General features: G+C 40.6%; 1 protein-coding gene across 1 annotated transcript; it reads right to left on the minus strand.

Annotated features, from left to right (window-relative positions):
- Positions 1-9,153: 9,153 nt before the first annotated feature.
- Positions 9,154-11,399, minus strand: LOC115134699 (oocyte zinc finger protein XlCOF6-like). Its single transcript, XM_029668890.2, has 2 exons — positions 11,299-11,399; positions 9,154-10,961 (listed from the first exon to the last, which is right to left on the minus strand). The coding sequence occupies exon 2, from the start codon at positions 10,919-10,921 to the stop codon at positions 9,287-9,289; it is 1,635 nt and encodes a 544-aa protein (XP_029524750.1). The 5' UTR covers positions 10,922-10,961; positions 11,299-11,399; the 3' UTR covers positions 9,154-9,286.
- Between the last annotated feature and the right edge of the window lie 3,930 nt (positions 11,400-15,329).

The following is a 15,329-nucleotide window of genomic DNA, read 5'->3' on the forward strand; positions in this document are numbered from 1 at the left end:
ATAGCAGCACACAGAGTTTCAGAAACATTTACAACATAAAACACAAAGCACTACTGTTTAAAAAAAGTATATGTACACATTGAGCAGGCAAGAATTATCTGGGGAGGTGTGGTGCATCTAGGGGTCAAAACATTGACAGCCCACCCCTCCACTTTATTGACCCTCATAGATTTGAACCTTTTTGCAGTCCTGGGCCAGATGATGATTTGTACACTGTGCCCCTGCTATACCTTTGCAGTCCTGGGCCAGAGCGTCTCCATAGTAGCCAGGCTTACAGCTCTGACAGTGGGGTCCCTGGGTGTTGTGGAGGCAACGCAGACACTCTCCTGTCACACTGTCACATGGTCACTGTCAGTAGGGTCGATGTTGTTGTTACAGAGACACTCCTCGCAGCGCCATAGAAACCAGCTGAGCAGGCATCACAGAGGAGACCTGAATGGAATTTGGGCAGGGAGAGAAATTAGGATCAACCGTCAGTAGTGAGCAGTCAAACTAGCAACTAGCTTCAACTAATGTTGAAAAGAGTGCACATGCACCGACATAAACACAGAAAAACACCTTTGTGTCTAGCCAGGCAGTCACAGGTCAGGCTACCAGACTCTGGGTCATTGTTGCACTTGCTAGCAAAGAACCGTCCACTGGACTGAGTGTCAGGACACCGACAAGGCTCACAGGGCTCCTTGGAAACTAGGTCACAAAAGTAACCCTCCACACACCTGGAGCAACCAAATACACAACATTGAAACATTCTGACTGACACTGTTGTACACTGGCAGATCTGTGACTGTAGAAAGAATGATAGTCAGAGAAGTTGGCACACCACCACTTATGGAACCAAGCTATAGATATGGGTTGATTCTAATAGGGAAATGTGAATAACAGCTTTTAAATTAACAAATGAATGAATAAATGAATAAGTGAATGAAACCTCACCTCTCACATTTGTCTCTGGTGGAATGCTCCCTGCAGTCCAGACAGGCTCCAGTGTCCTGGTCACACAGTTCAGCGAGGCCGTTGCAATCACAGGGCTGACACAGGGGAAAGCCGTAGAACCCCGGCAGGCAGCAGTCACAGCGCCGTCAGCCTACCTCCATATGACACGGACACTGACCCCTGTCCTGGTCACACAGTTCAGCGAGGCCGTTGCAATCACAGGGCTGACACAGGGGAAAGCCGTAGAACCCCGGCAGGCAGCAGTCACAGCGCCGTCAGCCTACCTCCATATGACACGGACACTGACCCCTGTCCTGGTCACACAGTTCAGCGAGGCCGTTGCAATCACAGGGCTGACACAGGGGAAAGCCGTAGAACCCCGGCAGGCAGCAGTCACAGCGCCGTCAGCCTACCTCCATACGACACGGACACTGACCCCTGACCTGGTCACACAGCTCCGCAAGGGTCACACTCACAGGCTGGAGGAGGAGGGGTGGATGCGTTTGGTCCCAATCAGAACACAATAACTACTTCATATTTTCAACAACATTGTGGGTATTTACAGTCACCTCAACAAGTAATATTTTTTTCTCTCAAAAAGATAGGTGTCAAAATTATTGGCACACCTGTTTTCAATACTTTATGTACCGTCCCCTTGCGAGGATAACGGCACTGAGGCTTTTTTGATAATTTTGATTGGAGAGATTGGAGAACACATTGGGAGGGATCTTAGACATTCCTCCATATTTTTCTGTATGTGGTTATGGACTGCCCTCTTCAATTTCAACCACAGGTTTGTCAGGATTCACCTAGCGGTCATGATTTGGGGCTGTACAAATGTTTGATGTATTAGAATAACAGATTATGCTTATGTTATATTAATAGAAGTGGAGGGGTTATAAGACCCCTCCCTCCTTACATTTATAGGGTCCTACACTATAGATTAACAATATATATATATTAATTATATAGTTTTAGAATTGTTCCACGGTTGTTTTCTTTCTCTCTCTGTCTCTCTCTGTCTGTGTGTGTGTGTGTGTGACTGAGGCAGAACTCTGCAGGGGAGCGTGGGAGATAAGAGACTAGTCAGACAGTCCACAATAAATCAGCTTTGGGGAGTGGACGTTTACTGCTAAGTTTAAGATACCACTAAAAGCCATTGTTTATATAGGGTTTTGGTCTCAGGTGTAAAAAAGTAATGATGTAGTCAGTGACATCACTAAGGCGGGACTTTGGTTTAATAAAATAACTTGAGACCTTTTGTTTGATGCAGAACTTACTCAGAAACATGAGTGCTATGTTCCTGTTTGTCAACTTCTGTCTGCAATTGCATTAATAAAGGTTTTTGAATTATTTAATTAAAGATATTGTCATAATGCTAATTTCACCAATAAACCAATGAGTGACAAAGAAGGCCGTAAGGAACGAACCCTAACAGGTTCAAGTCCGGAGACTGAGCACAATTTATTTATGGATTTTGATGTGTTCTTGGGGTCATTGTCTTGCTGGAAGATCCCTTGTGGCCAAGTTTCAGCCTCCTACCAGAGGCAACCAGGTTTTGGCAAAAATGTCCTGTTACTTGGTAGAGTTCATGATGCCATTGACCTTAACAAGGGTCCCAGGACCAGTGGAAGCAAAACAGCCCCATAACATCAAAGATCCACCACCATACTTTACGGTAGGTATTCTTTTTTGCACATGCATCCTTCTTTCGACGACTGTATTTTCCTATTATCTGAACATAGCATCCGGTTCCACTCCAAGTGCCAATGCCATTAGCAAACTCCAAGCGTTTACATTTGTTGGTTGCTCTTAAAAAAAAATGGGTTTTCAGGAAACCCTTCCAAAGAGCCTATTGGCATGGAGGTGGCATTGAATTGGAGATTTGGAGATTTGGACTCCAACTTCTGTAAAACTCTGGCCTTTCAATTTTTCTTTGCCTCCCAAACCATTTTCCTCGCTGTGTGTGGGAACAAGATAAACTTGCATCCTCTACAAGGGGATTTTACCATTGTTCCAATGGTTATTTCCAGTGGTGTAAAGTACTTAACTAAAAATACTTTAAAGTACTACTTTAAGTCGTTTTTTGGGGTATCTGTACTTTACTTTGCTATTTATATTTTTGACAACAAAATATAGTACTTTTTACTCCATACATTTGACAACCCAAAGTACTCATTACATTTTGAATGCTTAGCAGGACAGGAAAATGTTGAAATTCACACACTTATCAACACATGGTCATCCTTACTGCCTATGGTCTGGCGGACTCACTAAACGCAAATGCATCTTTTTGTAAATAAGTGTTGGAGTGTGCCCTTTCTATCCGTACATTTTTTAAACAATAAAATGGTGCTGTCTGGTTTCCTTAATATTAGGAATTTTAAATTATTTATACTTTTACTTTTGATACTTAAGTATATTTTAGCAATTACATTTACTTTTTAAGTATATTTAAACAAAATACTTTTAGACTTTTACTCAAATAACATTTTACTGGGTGACTTTCACTTTTACTTGAGTAACTTTCTATTAAGGTCTCTATACTTTTACTCAAGTATGACAATTGGGTACTTTTTCACCACTGGTTATTTCCCTAAAAGTGGAAAGTGGTGTATATATATATATATTTTTTTTTTAAATACATCCACAGGTACACCTCCAATTGACTAAAATGACGTCAATTAGACTATCAGAAGCTTCTAAAGCCATGACATCATTTTCTGGAATTTTCCAAGCTTTTTAAAGGCACAGTCAACTTAGTGTATGTTAGCTTCTTACACACTGGAATTGTGAAACAGTGAATTACAAGTGAAATAATCTGTCTGTAAACAATTGTTGGAAAAATTACTTGTGTCATGCACAAAGCAGATGTCCTAACCGACTTGCCAAAACTATAGTTTGTTAACAAGACATTTGTGGAATAGTTTAAAAACAAGTTTTAATGACTCCAACCTAAGTGTATGTAAACTTCCAACTTCAACTGTACATCTATGATAGGTTCAGATTTGGTACATCTGTAGACGTTAACATCAAGGTCACAGTGGACTGACCAAATTGTAATGACTTTTCAACGTCCATGGACGCCTGGTGTCAGTTGGTGCTCAGTGGGTGAGGATGCTGGTTACAGTAAATGGAAAGAGAGGGGGCTCATGGGTAGGTATGACATTAACTGAAGGTGACATTAACTGGAGTTGGCCAATTTGGTAACGGAATTACGAGTTTGAATGACTTAATAATTCCTAAATAAAATTTCTAACAGTAAAATCACTATAACTACATTTGTAGGCCTACCATTACTTGTTACTTCTGTGAACATTCATTATCCTCCCTCCTCAAGAGGTTTTCAAGAGTTTTTTTATAAAGGATTTACAAGGCAATATTTCCTATATTTACAGAAGATAAACAATTTTTTAAAATTGTTGTTGACCAACTGGCTGGAGTGTTTAAGGACATATTCAATCTCTCTCTATCCCAGTCTGCTGTCCCAACATGCTTCAATATGTCCAGCATTGTTCCTGTACCCAAGAGAGCAAAAGGTTATTCTGTCATCATGAAGTGCTTTGAGTCAAGGATCATTTCACCTCTACCTTACCTCACACCCTAGACCCACTTCAATTTGCACCTAAAACCCTCACAAACTTTTACAGATGCACAATTAAGAGCATCCTGTCGGGCCGTATCACCGCCTGGTACAGCAACTGCACCGCCTGCAAATGCAGGGCTCTCCAGAGGGTGGTGCAGTCTGCCCAACGCATCACCGGAGGCCAACTATCTTCCCTTCAGGACACCTACAGCACCTGATGTCACAGGAAGGCCAAACAGATCATCAAGGACAACAACCACCCAAGCCACCGCCTGTTCACCCCGTTCACAGAGAGACTGAAAAACAGCTTATATCTCAAGGCAATCAGACTGGTAAATAGCCATCACCAGCACATTAGAGGCTGCTGCCATATATACATTGACATGAAATCACTGGTCACTTTAATAATGGAACACTAATCACTTTAATAATGTTAAAATATTTTGCATTACTCATCTCACATGTATATGCTGTATTCTGTCCTATTCCACTGTATCTTAGTCTACGCCGCTCTGACATTGCTCACCCAAATATTGATATATTCTTAATTCCATTCCTTTACTTGAGATTTGTGTGTATTATTGTGAAATGTTTAGATATTACTGCACTGTTGGAGCTAGAAACACAAGCATTTCACTACACCCACAATAACATCTGCTAAACACGTGTATGTGACAAATAACATTTGAAATTATTTTAATTGTTGTAGGGGTCTTTACGTCAACGTTATTGTGTTTTGATGTACAGACGTGACCAAAAGTTTTGAGAATTACACAAATATTAATTTCACAAAGTCTGCTGCCTCAGTTTGTATGATGGCAATTTGCATATACTCCAGAATGTTATGAAGAGTGATCAGATGAATTGCAATTGATTGTAAAGTCCCTCTTTGCCATGCAAATGAACTAAATCCCCCCCAAACATTTCCACTGCATTTAAGCCCTGCCACAAAAGGACCAGCTGACATCATGTCAGTGATTCTCTCGTTAACACAGGTGTTGACGAGGACAAGGCTGGAGATCACTCTGTCATGCTGATTGAGTTCGAATAACAGACTGGAAGCTTCAAAAGGAAGGTGGTGCTTGGAATCATTGTTCTTCCTCTGTCAACCATGGTTACCTGGAAGCAAACACGTGCCGGCATCATTGCTTTGCACAAAAAGGGCTTCACAGGCAAGGATATTGCTGCCAGAAAGATTGCACCTATATCAACCATTTATCAGATCATCAAGAATTTCTTGGAGGGCGGTTCAATTGAAAGTCCAGCAAGCACCTGGACCGTCTCCTAAAGTTGATTCAGCTGCAGGATCGGGGCACCACCTGTACAGAGTTTGCTCAGGAATGGCAGCAGGTAGGTGTGAGTGCATCTGCACGCACAATGAGGCAAAGACTTTTGGAGGATGGCCTGGTGTCAAGTAGGGCAGCAAAGAAGATACTTCTCTCCAGGAAAAACATCAGGGACAGACTGATATTCTGCAAAAGGAACAGGGATTGGACTGCTGAGGACTGGGGTAAAGTCATTTTCTCTGATGAATCCCCTTTCCGATTGTTTGGGGCACCTGGAAAAAAGCTTGTCCGGAGAAGACAAGGTGAGTGCTACCATCAGTCCTGTGTCATGCCAACAGTAAAGCATCCTGAGAACATTCATGTGTAGGGTTGCTTCTCAGCCAAGGGAGAGGGTTCACTCACAATTTTGCCTAAGAACACAGCCATAAATAAAGAATGGTACCAACACATCCTCCGAGAGCAAATTCTCCCAACCATCCAGGAACAGTTTGGTGACGAACAATGCCTTTTCCAGCATGGAGCACCTTGCCATAAGGCAAAAGTGATAACTAAGTGGCTCGGGGAACATAACATCGATAATTTGGGTCCATGGCCAGGAAACTCCCCAGACCTTAGTCCCATTGAGAACTTGTGGTTAATCCTCAAGAGGCGGGTGGACAAACAAAAACCCACACATTCTGACGAACTCCAAGCATTGATTATGCAAGAATGGGCTGCCATCAGTCAGGATGTGGCCCAGAAGTTAATTGACAGCATGCCAGGGCAGATTGCAGAGGTCTTGAAAAAGAAGGGTCAACACTGCAAATATTGACTCTTTGCATCAACTTCATGTAATTGTCAATAAAAGCCTTTGACACTTATGAAATGCTTGTAATTATACTTCAGTATTCCATAGTAACATCTGACAAACATATCTAAAGAATTAATAAGGGTCCAGTAGACCAGACCAAAATGTTTTTCACTGTCAAGGAGAAGGGAGGGAGAGGGTCTGTCAAAATGTCATTAGTCAGGTGTTGGTCATAGCCCAGACAGAGAAGAACAGAGAGGTATACTACGTTACAGCTCGAGCTGTTTTGCAAGGAGGAATGGGAAAACATTTCAGTCTCTCGATGTGCAAAACTGATAGAGACATACCCCAAGCGACTTACAGCTGTAATCGCAGAAAAGGTGGCGCTACAAAGTATTAACTTAAGGGGGCTGAATAATTTTGCACGCCCAATTTTTCAGTTTTTGATTTGTTAAAAAAGTTTGAAATATCCAATAAATGTTGTTCCACTTCATGATTGTGTCCCACTTGTTGTTGATTCTTCACAAAAAAATACAGTTTTATATCTTTATGTTTGAAGCCTGAAATGTGGCAAAAGGTCGCAAAGTTCAAGGGGGCCGAATACTTTCGCAAGGCACTGTACATACCATTGGAGGATGGTGGGAGGAGCTATAGGAAGATGGGCTCATTGTAATGGCTGGAATGGAATAAATAGAAAGTATCAAACAGAGGAAACAATTGGAAACCCCACGTTTGACTCCGTTCCATTGACCCTCTATAACATCTGCAACTGTGTATGCAACCAATAAACTTTGATTTGACTGTTCCCAAGCCACCGTACAATGTTTACCTACAGAAGGCATGTTTAGACAATGCTTTGTGAATTCAAAGCTTACACACACCACAGAAGCCATTCACTTCATCAGTAAATATTCCCATCATTCTGGTGATGGGACTCTAATTTGACCGTCTTCCTAAGTGTGTGTGGGCTACCTTTCTCACATTGTGGGTCGTATAGCCTATTCACAATGGGAGAAGTAAATGCATGACAGCAAAATAATATGCCCAAGAAACAACATTGGAATGTACAGTGCCGTATAGCACTTTTCCCTACTAAAGTGAAACCTCAAGGGAGGACTGAACTTTATTGCGAATGTATGGGGCCGAAGAGATACTTGTTTGGGGATTTACTCTAGGCTTAGCTTCGACTTGCATCATGAAACCAATACAAACAGTAACTCAAATACCAGGTGAAAAACAATAGCTTGCATTGAATATACAGTAAGCAAACCAACATACTGTAGCTGCACATTGCCTGAATAAACATCAGTCATTTAGTATAATCTATAACTTAGACAGAGTTGGCAATAATGTAATGGACAGTATACTCAACACTGTAATGACAGAGAGATGTGAACCAAGTATTTAAACCATCTTTTCTTGGCATCAAGTTATCACTAATTGCATTAAAGCAGAAGATGACCTCTGTACTTTAGATGGGAGAAACACCAGCAACGGTCTTCTCCTTGCTGTTGGCGCATCTTCCAACAAAAGTGCTGCAGAATCAATTGAAGAAGAATTGAAGACCAAAAAAAGCGAACATGTTCCATTCAAAGCTGTTTACAGACCATATCACAAGATCAGAGCAGCAACACTTTCTCATAACACAAAAATAGCACAGTACAGTCTTCCCTGTATGCTTCCAGAATCAGTGCCTACCTGCTCCGGAGCCCGAATGTGATTAGAGCGGTAATGACACTGAGTCTCAGCCTGTAAGTGCACAGTGCACTGAGCACCACACAGAGAGAGCAGGCCAAAACGCAGACCCAGAGGATGTAAGTGAAGGAGGATTCGATTTCATTCAAAGTGGACACATTCCCGTCTCCCTCTGATTGATACCCGAAGTACAGTACAGTAAAAGGGAGGAATTTACCTGGACATAGACATGGAACACAGACTAGTTACTGAGGTATGCTCACCTTGCCTGGGTGTACAGTAGTACAGTACAAGACAGGGGTTTACCTTAGAAACATTGAATACACTGACGTTCTCTCCGTTATGTTAGCCATGTCCTGTGTGAAGTGGATATGATTCAGCAATAACATAATTAGAACATACCTTGTCTTGATCAAATTCACCCAAACATAGAAATGTAACTCATAGTGTGGCCTCTACAAGTGCATCGTCTCTAAATACTAATACAGTTGCAGCAAAGAAAAATAACACAGAGCAGTCATTTTTTTTGGAATACATGTATTCAAATGGTAAAAATAAACAGTGAAAATGGCTAGTTTAAGCCATGCTACAGAGGGATGTTCGAGATTATACAAGGCATATTCAGGATTATTTTGTTCTTATTTTACAAAGCAATATACACGAAGAGGCCAGTATATTAGGTACACCAACCCGTTCACGAAAATGGTTTGCTCCTACAGACAAGTTTGTCATACAGTACAAGTATCCCCATCACACAATATGGCCCAGCCAAAGTAGGCTACATAGAGCATGTCATCTACTTTGTTGCCACAACAACATACAGATTATAAATGGATAAAGCAAATGTAATGCAAATTCAATGCAAAATAAGTCACCACCTTTATTTAATGTATTATTAGACTAGTTTGGCATAGAGCACAATGTATCATAGGCAGAATATTACAAAAAAGGAGCCCCACAATAACATGCTGTGGAAAGTTCAGTTTGTGGTGAAATGAATCACTGACATATTTTCTTGTGTTGCTTTAAATTCCAAGCACGATTGAAGCTCTTCCCACAATTAGAGCAGAGGTAAGGTTTCTCTCCAGTGTGTAGTCGGATGTGTGCTCTTAAATGTCCTGGCAGAAAGAAACTCTTGTCACAGTAAGTACATGTGTGCCGTCGTTCACCCTTGTGAAATAGCAGGTGCATTCTGAGTCCTTGAGCATGATGGTATCCCTTCCCACAATCAGGGCATTTATGTGGTTTCTCTCCTGTGTGAATGCGCATATGAAGCCGTAATGTCTTTGCGATGTTGAATGTCTTGCCACACTCCTTACACGAGAATGACCTCTCTCCTGTGTGGGTTAACATATGAACCTTCAAGGAGCTGGCCTGCGTAAATGTTTTACTGCACTCTTTGCAAGAGAACGGTGTCTCCCCTGTGTGAGTGCGGCGGTGTATTCTCAAACCTCCGATCTGTTTGAATTTTTTACCACACTCCTCACAAGTGTGGGACTTAACATTGGAATGAACTTGTTTATGTCTGGCCAGTTGGGTGAGGTTAAGAAAGCTTTTCCCACACTCCTCACAGAGGCAGGATTTTTCTGGTTTGGGCCTGTGTGTGTACTGGTGCCTCTGAAGACCATCCAGAAGGCCAAAGCTCTTCCCACACTCCTCACAAGAATGCGGTTTGATACCAGTATGGTTTGACTGATGCTCTTGCAATATGGACAGTGTGGAGAAGCTTCGCCCACATTCAGGGCAGGGGAAGGCTGTTCTGTGTACTTGCTTCTGATGCTTTCGCAGACGGTACTCTGAAACAAAACTTTTCCCACATTCAGAGCAGGGCAATGCTTTTTCCTCTCCATGCGCTGCTGACATATGCATTTTCAAGTTGTAGAGGAGTGTGTAGCTCTTCCCACACTGAGAGCAGATGTGGGGACCCTCGTGGACTTTCATATGTTCTTTAAGGAACTTCAGCACACTGTAGCTCTTTCCACAGTCGTGGCAGGTGTGCAGCTTCTCCCCTTGGTGATTTAGCTGATGATTCTTTAAGCTCTCTGGTCGGGTAAAACTCTTCCCACAGGCGGTGCAAACATGTGGTCTTTCCCCGCTATGTGTTGTCATGTGCCTTTTTAAGCGAGATGCTGAACAGAATTTCCTATCGCACTCGGTGCAACCGTGATTCTTCTCACCGTGCGTTGTCAGGTGCTTCCTTAGGCACGGTGCAGATCGGAAGCTCTTTTCGCATTTTGTGCAACAGTATGTTCTGTCAGCATCATGCATTGTTAGGTGCTGCTTTAAGAGCGATGCATAAGGGAAGCTCTTCTCACAAGTTATGCAATAGTGTAGGGTTTTATCAGTGTGCCTAATCTGGTGTTTTTTCAAATGTAAGGTGGTACGGAAGCTCTTGTCACACTGTGTACAAGAGAAAGACTCTGAATCAGACTCAGAATCCTCCTGTGATAAATCAGAACTGTCTGCTTGGTTTGCTGGCTGATCACTTAGATTCTCTTCTTCCAGTGTGTTCATCTGTTGAGTGTACTCAATGCGCACCTCATCTATTTCAATCTTTATTTCAGGTGAATCAGTGTTAATTGCCTTGTTCTCTGGATCATTGCGGCTTTGGTGTTCATTAATCAAGTTCTCCATCTTGATAGATGGAGGGAAGGGGTGCAGTCTAATTTTCTGTCTGGGGAAAGTGACAGAACATAATGTGTGAAGAGAATATAATATAAAAAGGCATGGCTAATGCAAACAAGACCTCACTTGACACAGACGTTCAATGTTTCATGGTGTTGTGGATGTGGACGACCACAGATTTCAAAGCAAAAAGTGTCTGAACTAAACCAAACGTGAACGTTTGCTGACTAGCTAGCCAGCCAGCCAGCTAATTGGCTAGTTTGATTGCCTGCAGTGCTCATACCGAATGGAAAGACAAGATTGTTGGTTTAGCTATATGACTCAACCAGAATGCACAACACCAAAACACACAAAACTGCTGCTAACACCTAGACAAGTCAAAATACCTTTCGCTATGTTCGTTTTTGGACAAAAACAACGGCGCAAAAATCAGCGTCTCGTCAGCAACACTAAAAAAGTACTTCCTGGTCACGATATTTCGTAAATTTTCGAAATAAAAGTCCCCCACATAATAGTAGAAAAGTGTCATCAACATGTCTTTAATTATGATGTCTAAAAAAATAATTGTCTAAACATTAACAAATAAGTACTTCCGGGTCACGGCTTTGTGGAATCTTTCAGAATAAGACATTGTACATTAATAATTAGGGCAAAAATGATGGAAAATGTACACAATTATTAATATATTGTATAATAGTTATCATACAAATAATTTTTGAAAGAGTTTCTAAAATATATTACATGATTAAAAAATATATTACACACACACACACACACACACATATATATATATATATATATATATATATATATATATATATATATATACTAAAGCTGCTCCTTAGCTGAATGGACCCCCTTTTACTGCGAAATAAAGGTTACATTTAAATATATATATATATATATATATATATATATATATATATATATATATATATATATATATATATATATACACATATATACATATATATATACATACATGTATGTATGTATGTATGTATGTATGTATGTGTATATATATATATATTTAAATATATTTAAATATATATATTTAAATGTAACCTTTGTTTTTGCAGTAAAAGGGGGGTACATTCAGCTAAGGAGCAGTTTTAGTTTCCAAATTCACAGATATTACATCCCAACATTCTCGCTGCTCATTTTGAGGCCCTTAAAAAGCAGCCAACCAGCTGAAATCCAATTCGTATTCCATATTGGACACAGGGCCAGTTTGTATTGCATGGCCTGGTGCCCCGGGTGGGTGGAGATTTCACTTAAGGGCCAATGGAATGGTCTAAAATGTGCAAACTCTGGCCATTCGGTGCAAGCAAAACATACATATTGGACCGTACACAATTTACTGTACACTGTGTCACAGTAAAAGACGTGTCCATTCAACTCATGAGCACCTCTAGTTTCCAAATCCACAGAGTTTACAGGTGCTCCTAAGTAAAATGGACCCCCCTTTTACTGTGATATAATATACAGAAAATTGTTTACGGTGTAATATCTATGTACAACATGAAAAAACTATTGGATTTCAGCTGATTGCCAAAATTAAGGGCCACAAAATTAGCAGTGACGATGATTGGGGTGTAATTCTGTGGATTTGGAAACTAGAGGTGCTCCTGAGTAGAATGGACTCCCATTAACTGCGACGCAATGTACAGGAAATTGTATACAGTGTAATATGAATTATATAACATTATGTACAGTGCAATATGAATGACAGAACATTGTGTACAGTGCAATATGAATGACAGAACATTATGTACAGTGCAATATGAATGACAGAACATTGTGTACAGTGCAATATGAATGACAGAACATTGTGTACAGTGCAATGTGAATGACAGAACATTATGTACAGTGCAATATGAATGACAGAACATTATGTACAGTGCAATATGAATGACAGAACATGATGTACAGTGCAATATGAATGACAGAACATTATGTACAGTGCAATATGAATGACAGAACATTATGTACAGTGCAATATGAATGACAGAACATTATGTACAGTGCAATATGAATGACAGAACATAATGTACAGTGCAATATGAATGACAGAACATTATGTACAGTGCAATATGAATGACAGAACATTGTGTACAGTGCAATATGAATGACAGAACATTGTGTACAGTGAAATATGAATGACAGAACATTGTGTACAGTGCAATATGAAGGACAGAACATTATGTACAGTGCAATATGAATGACAGAACATTGTGTACAGTGCAATATGAATGACAGAACATTGTGTACAGTGCAATATGAATGACAGAACATTGTGTACAGTGCAATATGAATGACAGAACATTGTGTACAGTGCAATATGAATGACAGAACATTGTGTACAGTGCAAAATGAATGACAGAACATTGTGTACAGTGCAATATGAATGACAGAACATTGTGTACAGTGCAATATGAATGACAGAACATTGTGTACAGTGCAATATGAATGACAGAACATTGTGTACAGTGCAATATGAATGACAGAACATTGTGTACAGTGCAAAATGAATGACCGAACATTGTGTACAGTGTAGTATGAATGGGCTAAATAACAACAGGATTTAAATATGTGTTCTAAAGTTGATTATTATAATTATAATATTAGTGGTAGTAGTAGTGCTATTACAATTATTAATAATACTAGCATTATAAATAATGTTTTGTTATTTTTATTGCTGTTGTTATCATCATAACCATTCATCTCAATGCTGTTAACAATATTGCCAATGCTATAATATTATTTGTGCTATTAAGGCTATTAACTATTTAGATTTTTTGAAATTGTTAAACAAAATGTAAGTCTGCTAACATTTCCATTTAAAATGTTACGAGTTTCGACCATTTGTATAATTTTTTACGACCATTGCGACATTTTTATTTTGTAAATCGCCGAGGTCACGGCCTTATTCTCGCTAGGTCTTGCTTATTCTTGCTGGCGTCTCAAACGTTCACTTACGTGGAGCAAAACACAGCATGCTTCATAAAGTCAGCTTCCTTTTCCGACGAAAAGAAACAGTGGACACTTTGGCGCCATCTGATGTGCAGGAGGCGCAATCAGGAGTTATCAACCTGGGCCCGGTTTCCCAAAAGCATTTTAAGACTAAATTAATCTTCAGAACCTTCGTAGGAGCATCCATCGTTAAATCTCCGATCGTTTTCTCCCAAAACACTTGAAAACGCTCGTAATCTAATTCCTGCCTCAGACCACTCATAGAACAGCTAAGTGCGTGGTTGGATGCTGTTTTATCCTCCCGTCTCACTTTATACACTGGAGATATCCTCTAAGAATAAAATTACATGGTTTATCTGCCTCTCCGAGACCACCAATAACTACAGAACAAAGTTGACTACAAATAAAAGTTGCCAATGTCTTTGCACTTGAAACAAACAATGCTTAAAATTAAAACCCGAGATGACTGCATTGAAATGTAAATTGCCTACATTATGCTATAGGCCTATTTCATTCAAATTGAAATACATTTCATGTTCACTCAATTGAGTTCTATTTTGCAACTTGTATGCTACTGTCTCTAATTAAGAGATAAAGATAATGTCCAGGAAGCAGATGTTTAGAGGATATATTGGCGCAGGTGTTGTCAGGCCCAAGATCATTACTAATAGAAAGGCAATCCAAATTTTGATGTAGCTAGTTTTGACAGTGCAGCTACAGTTTGACTGACTTTGTGAAATCTCCAATTAGAATAAAGTGTTGTTGTTTTCCTCCCACGCACTACATGCAGTTGAGAGGTCTATAGTTGGCTGAGAATAAACATTCACCAAAACGACTGCTCATAGCGCATATTTTCAAGCAACAAACGTTGAAAATATAAGACAGTGCTCTATTTTTCCCCTTGCCTTTCCATACCTGAGATAACAGTCCACAATTCACTATCAGCTCTGACACCCAGGATCACCCTCCTGCTCAGGTTAGACATTCTCTGTCCGATGATGGCTTGCAGACCTTATGGCCTTCTGGTACCTACCCCAACTATCAGCCCAGTGTCTGACCTGGTACCTACCTCAACTATCAGCCCAGTGTCTGACCTTCTGGTACTTACCACAACTATCAGCCCAGTGTCTGACCTTCTGGTACCTACCCCAACTATCAGCCCAGTGTCTGACCTTCTGGTACCTACCACAACTATCAGCCCAGTGTCTGACCCTCTGGTACCTACCACAACTATCAGCCCAGTGTCTGACCTTCTGGTACCTACCCCAACTATCAGCCCAGTGTCTGACCTTCTGGTACCTACCACAACTATCAGCCCAGTGTCTGACCTTCTGGTACCTACCACAACTATCAGCCCAGTGTCTGACCTTCTGGTACCTACCCCAACTATCAGCCCAGTGTCTGACCTTCTGGTACCTACCACAACTATCAGCCCAGTGTCTGA

This window comes from Oncorhynchus nerka, linkage group LG9a (genome assembly GCF_034236695.1).
Source record: "Oncorhynchus nerka isolate Pitt River linkage group LG9a, Oner_Uvic_2.0, whole genome shotgun sequence".
Taxonomy (NCBI): domain Eukaryota; kingdom Metazoa; phylum Chordata; class Actinopteri; order Salmoniformes; family Salmonidae; genus Oncorhynchus; species Oncorhynchus nerka.

What these genes read in the sequence shown, in the direction of transcription:
- LOC115134699 (XM_029668890.2), bottom strand. Translation starts at nt 10,921, where the DNA reads ATGGAGAACTTGATTAATGAACACCAAAGCCGCAATGATCCAGAGAAC.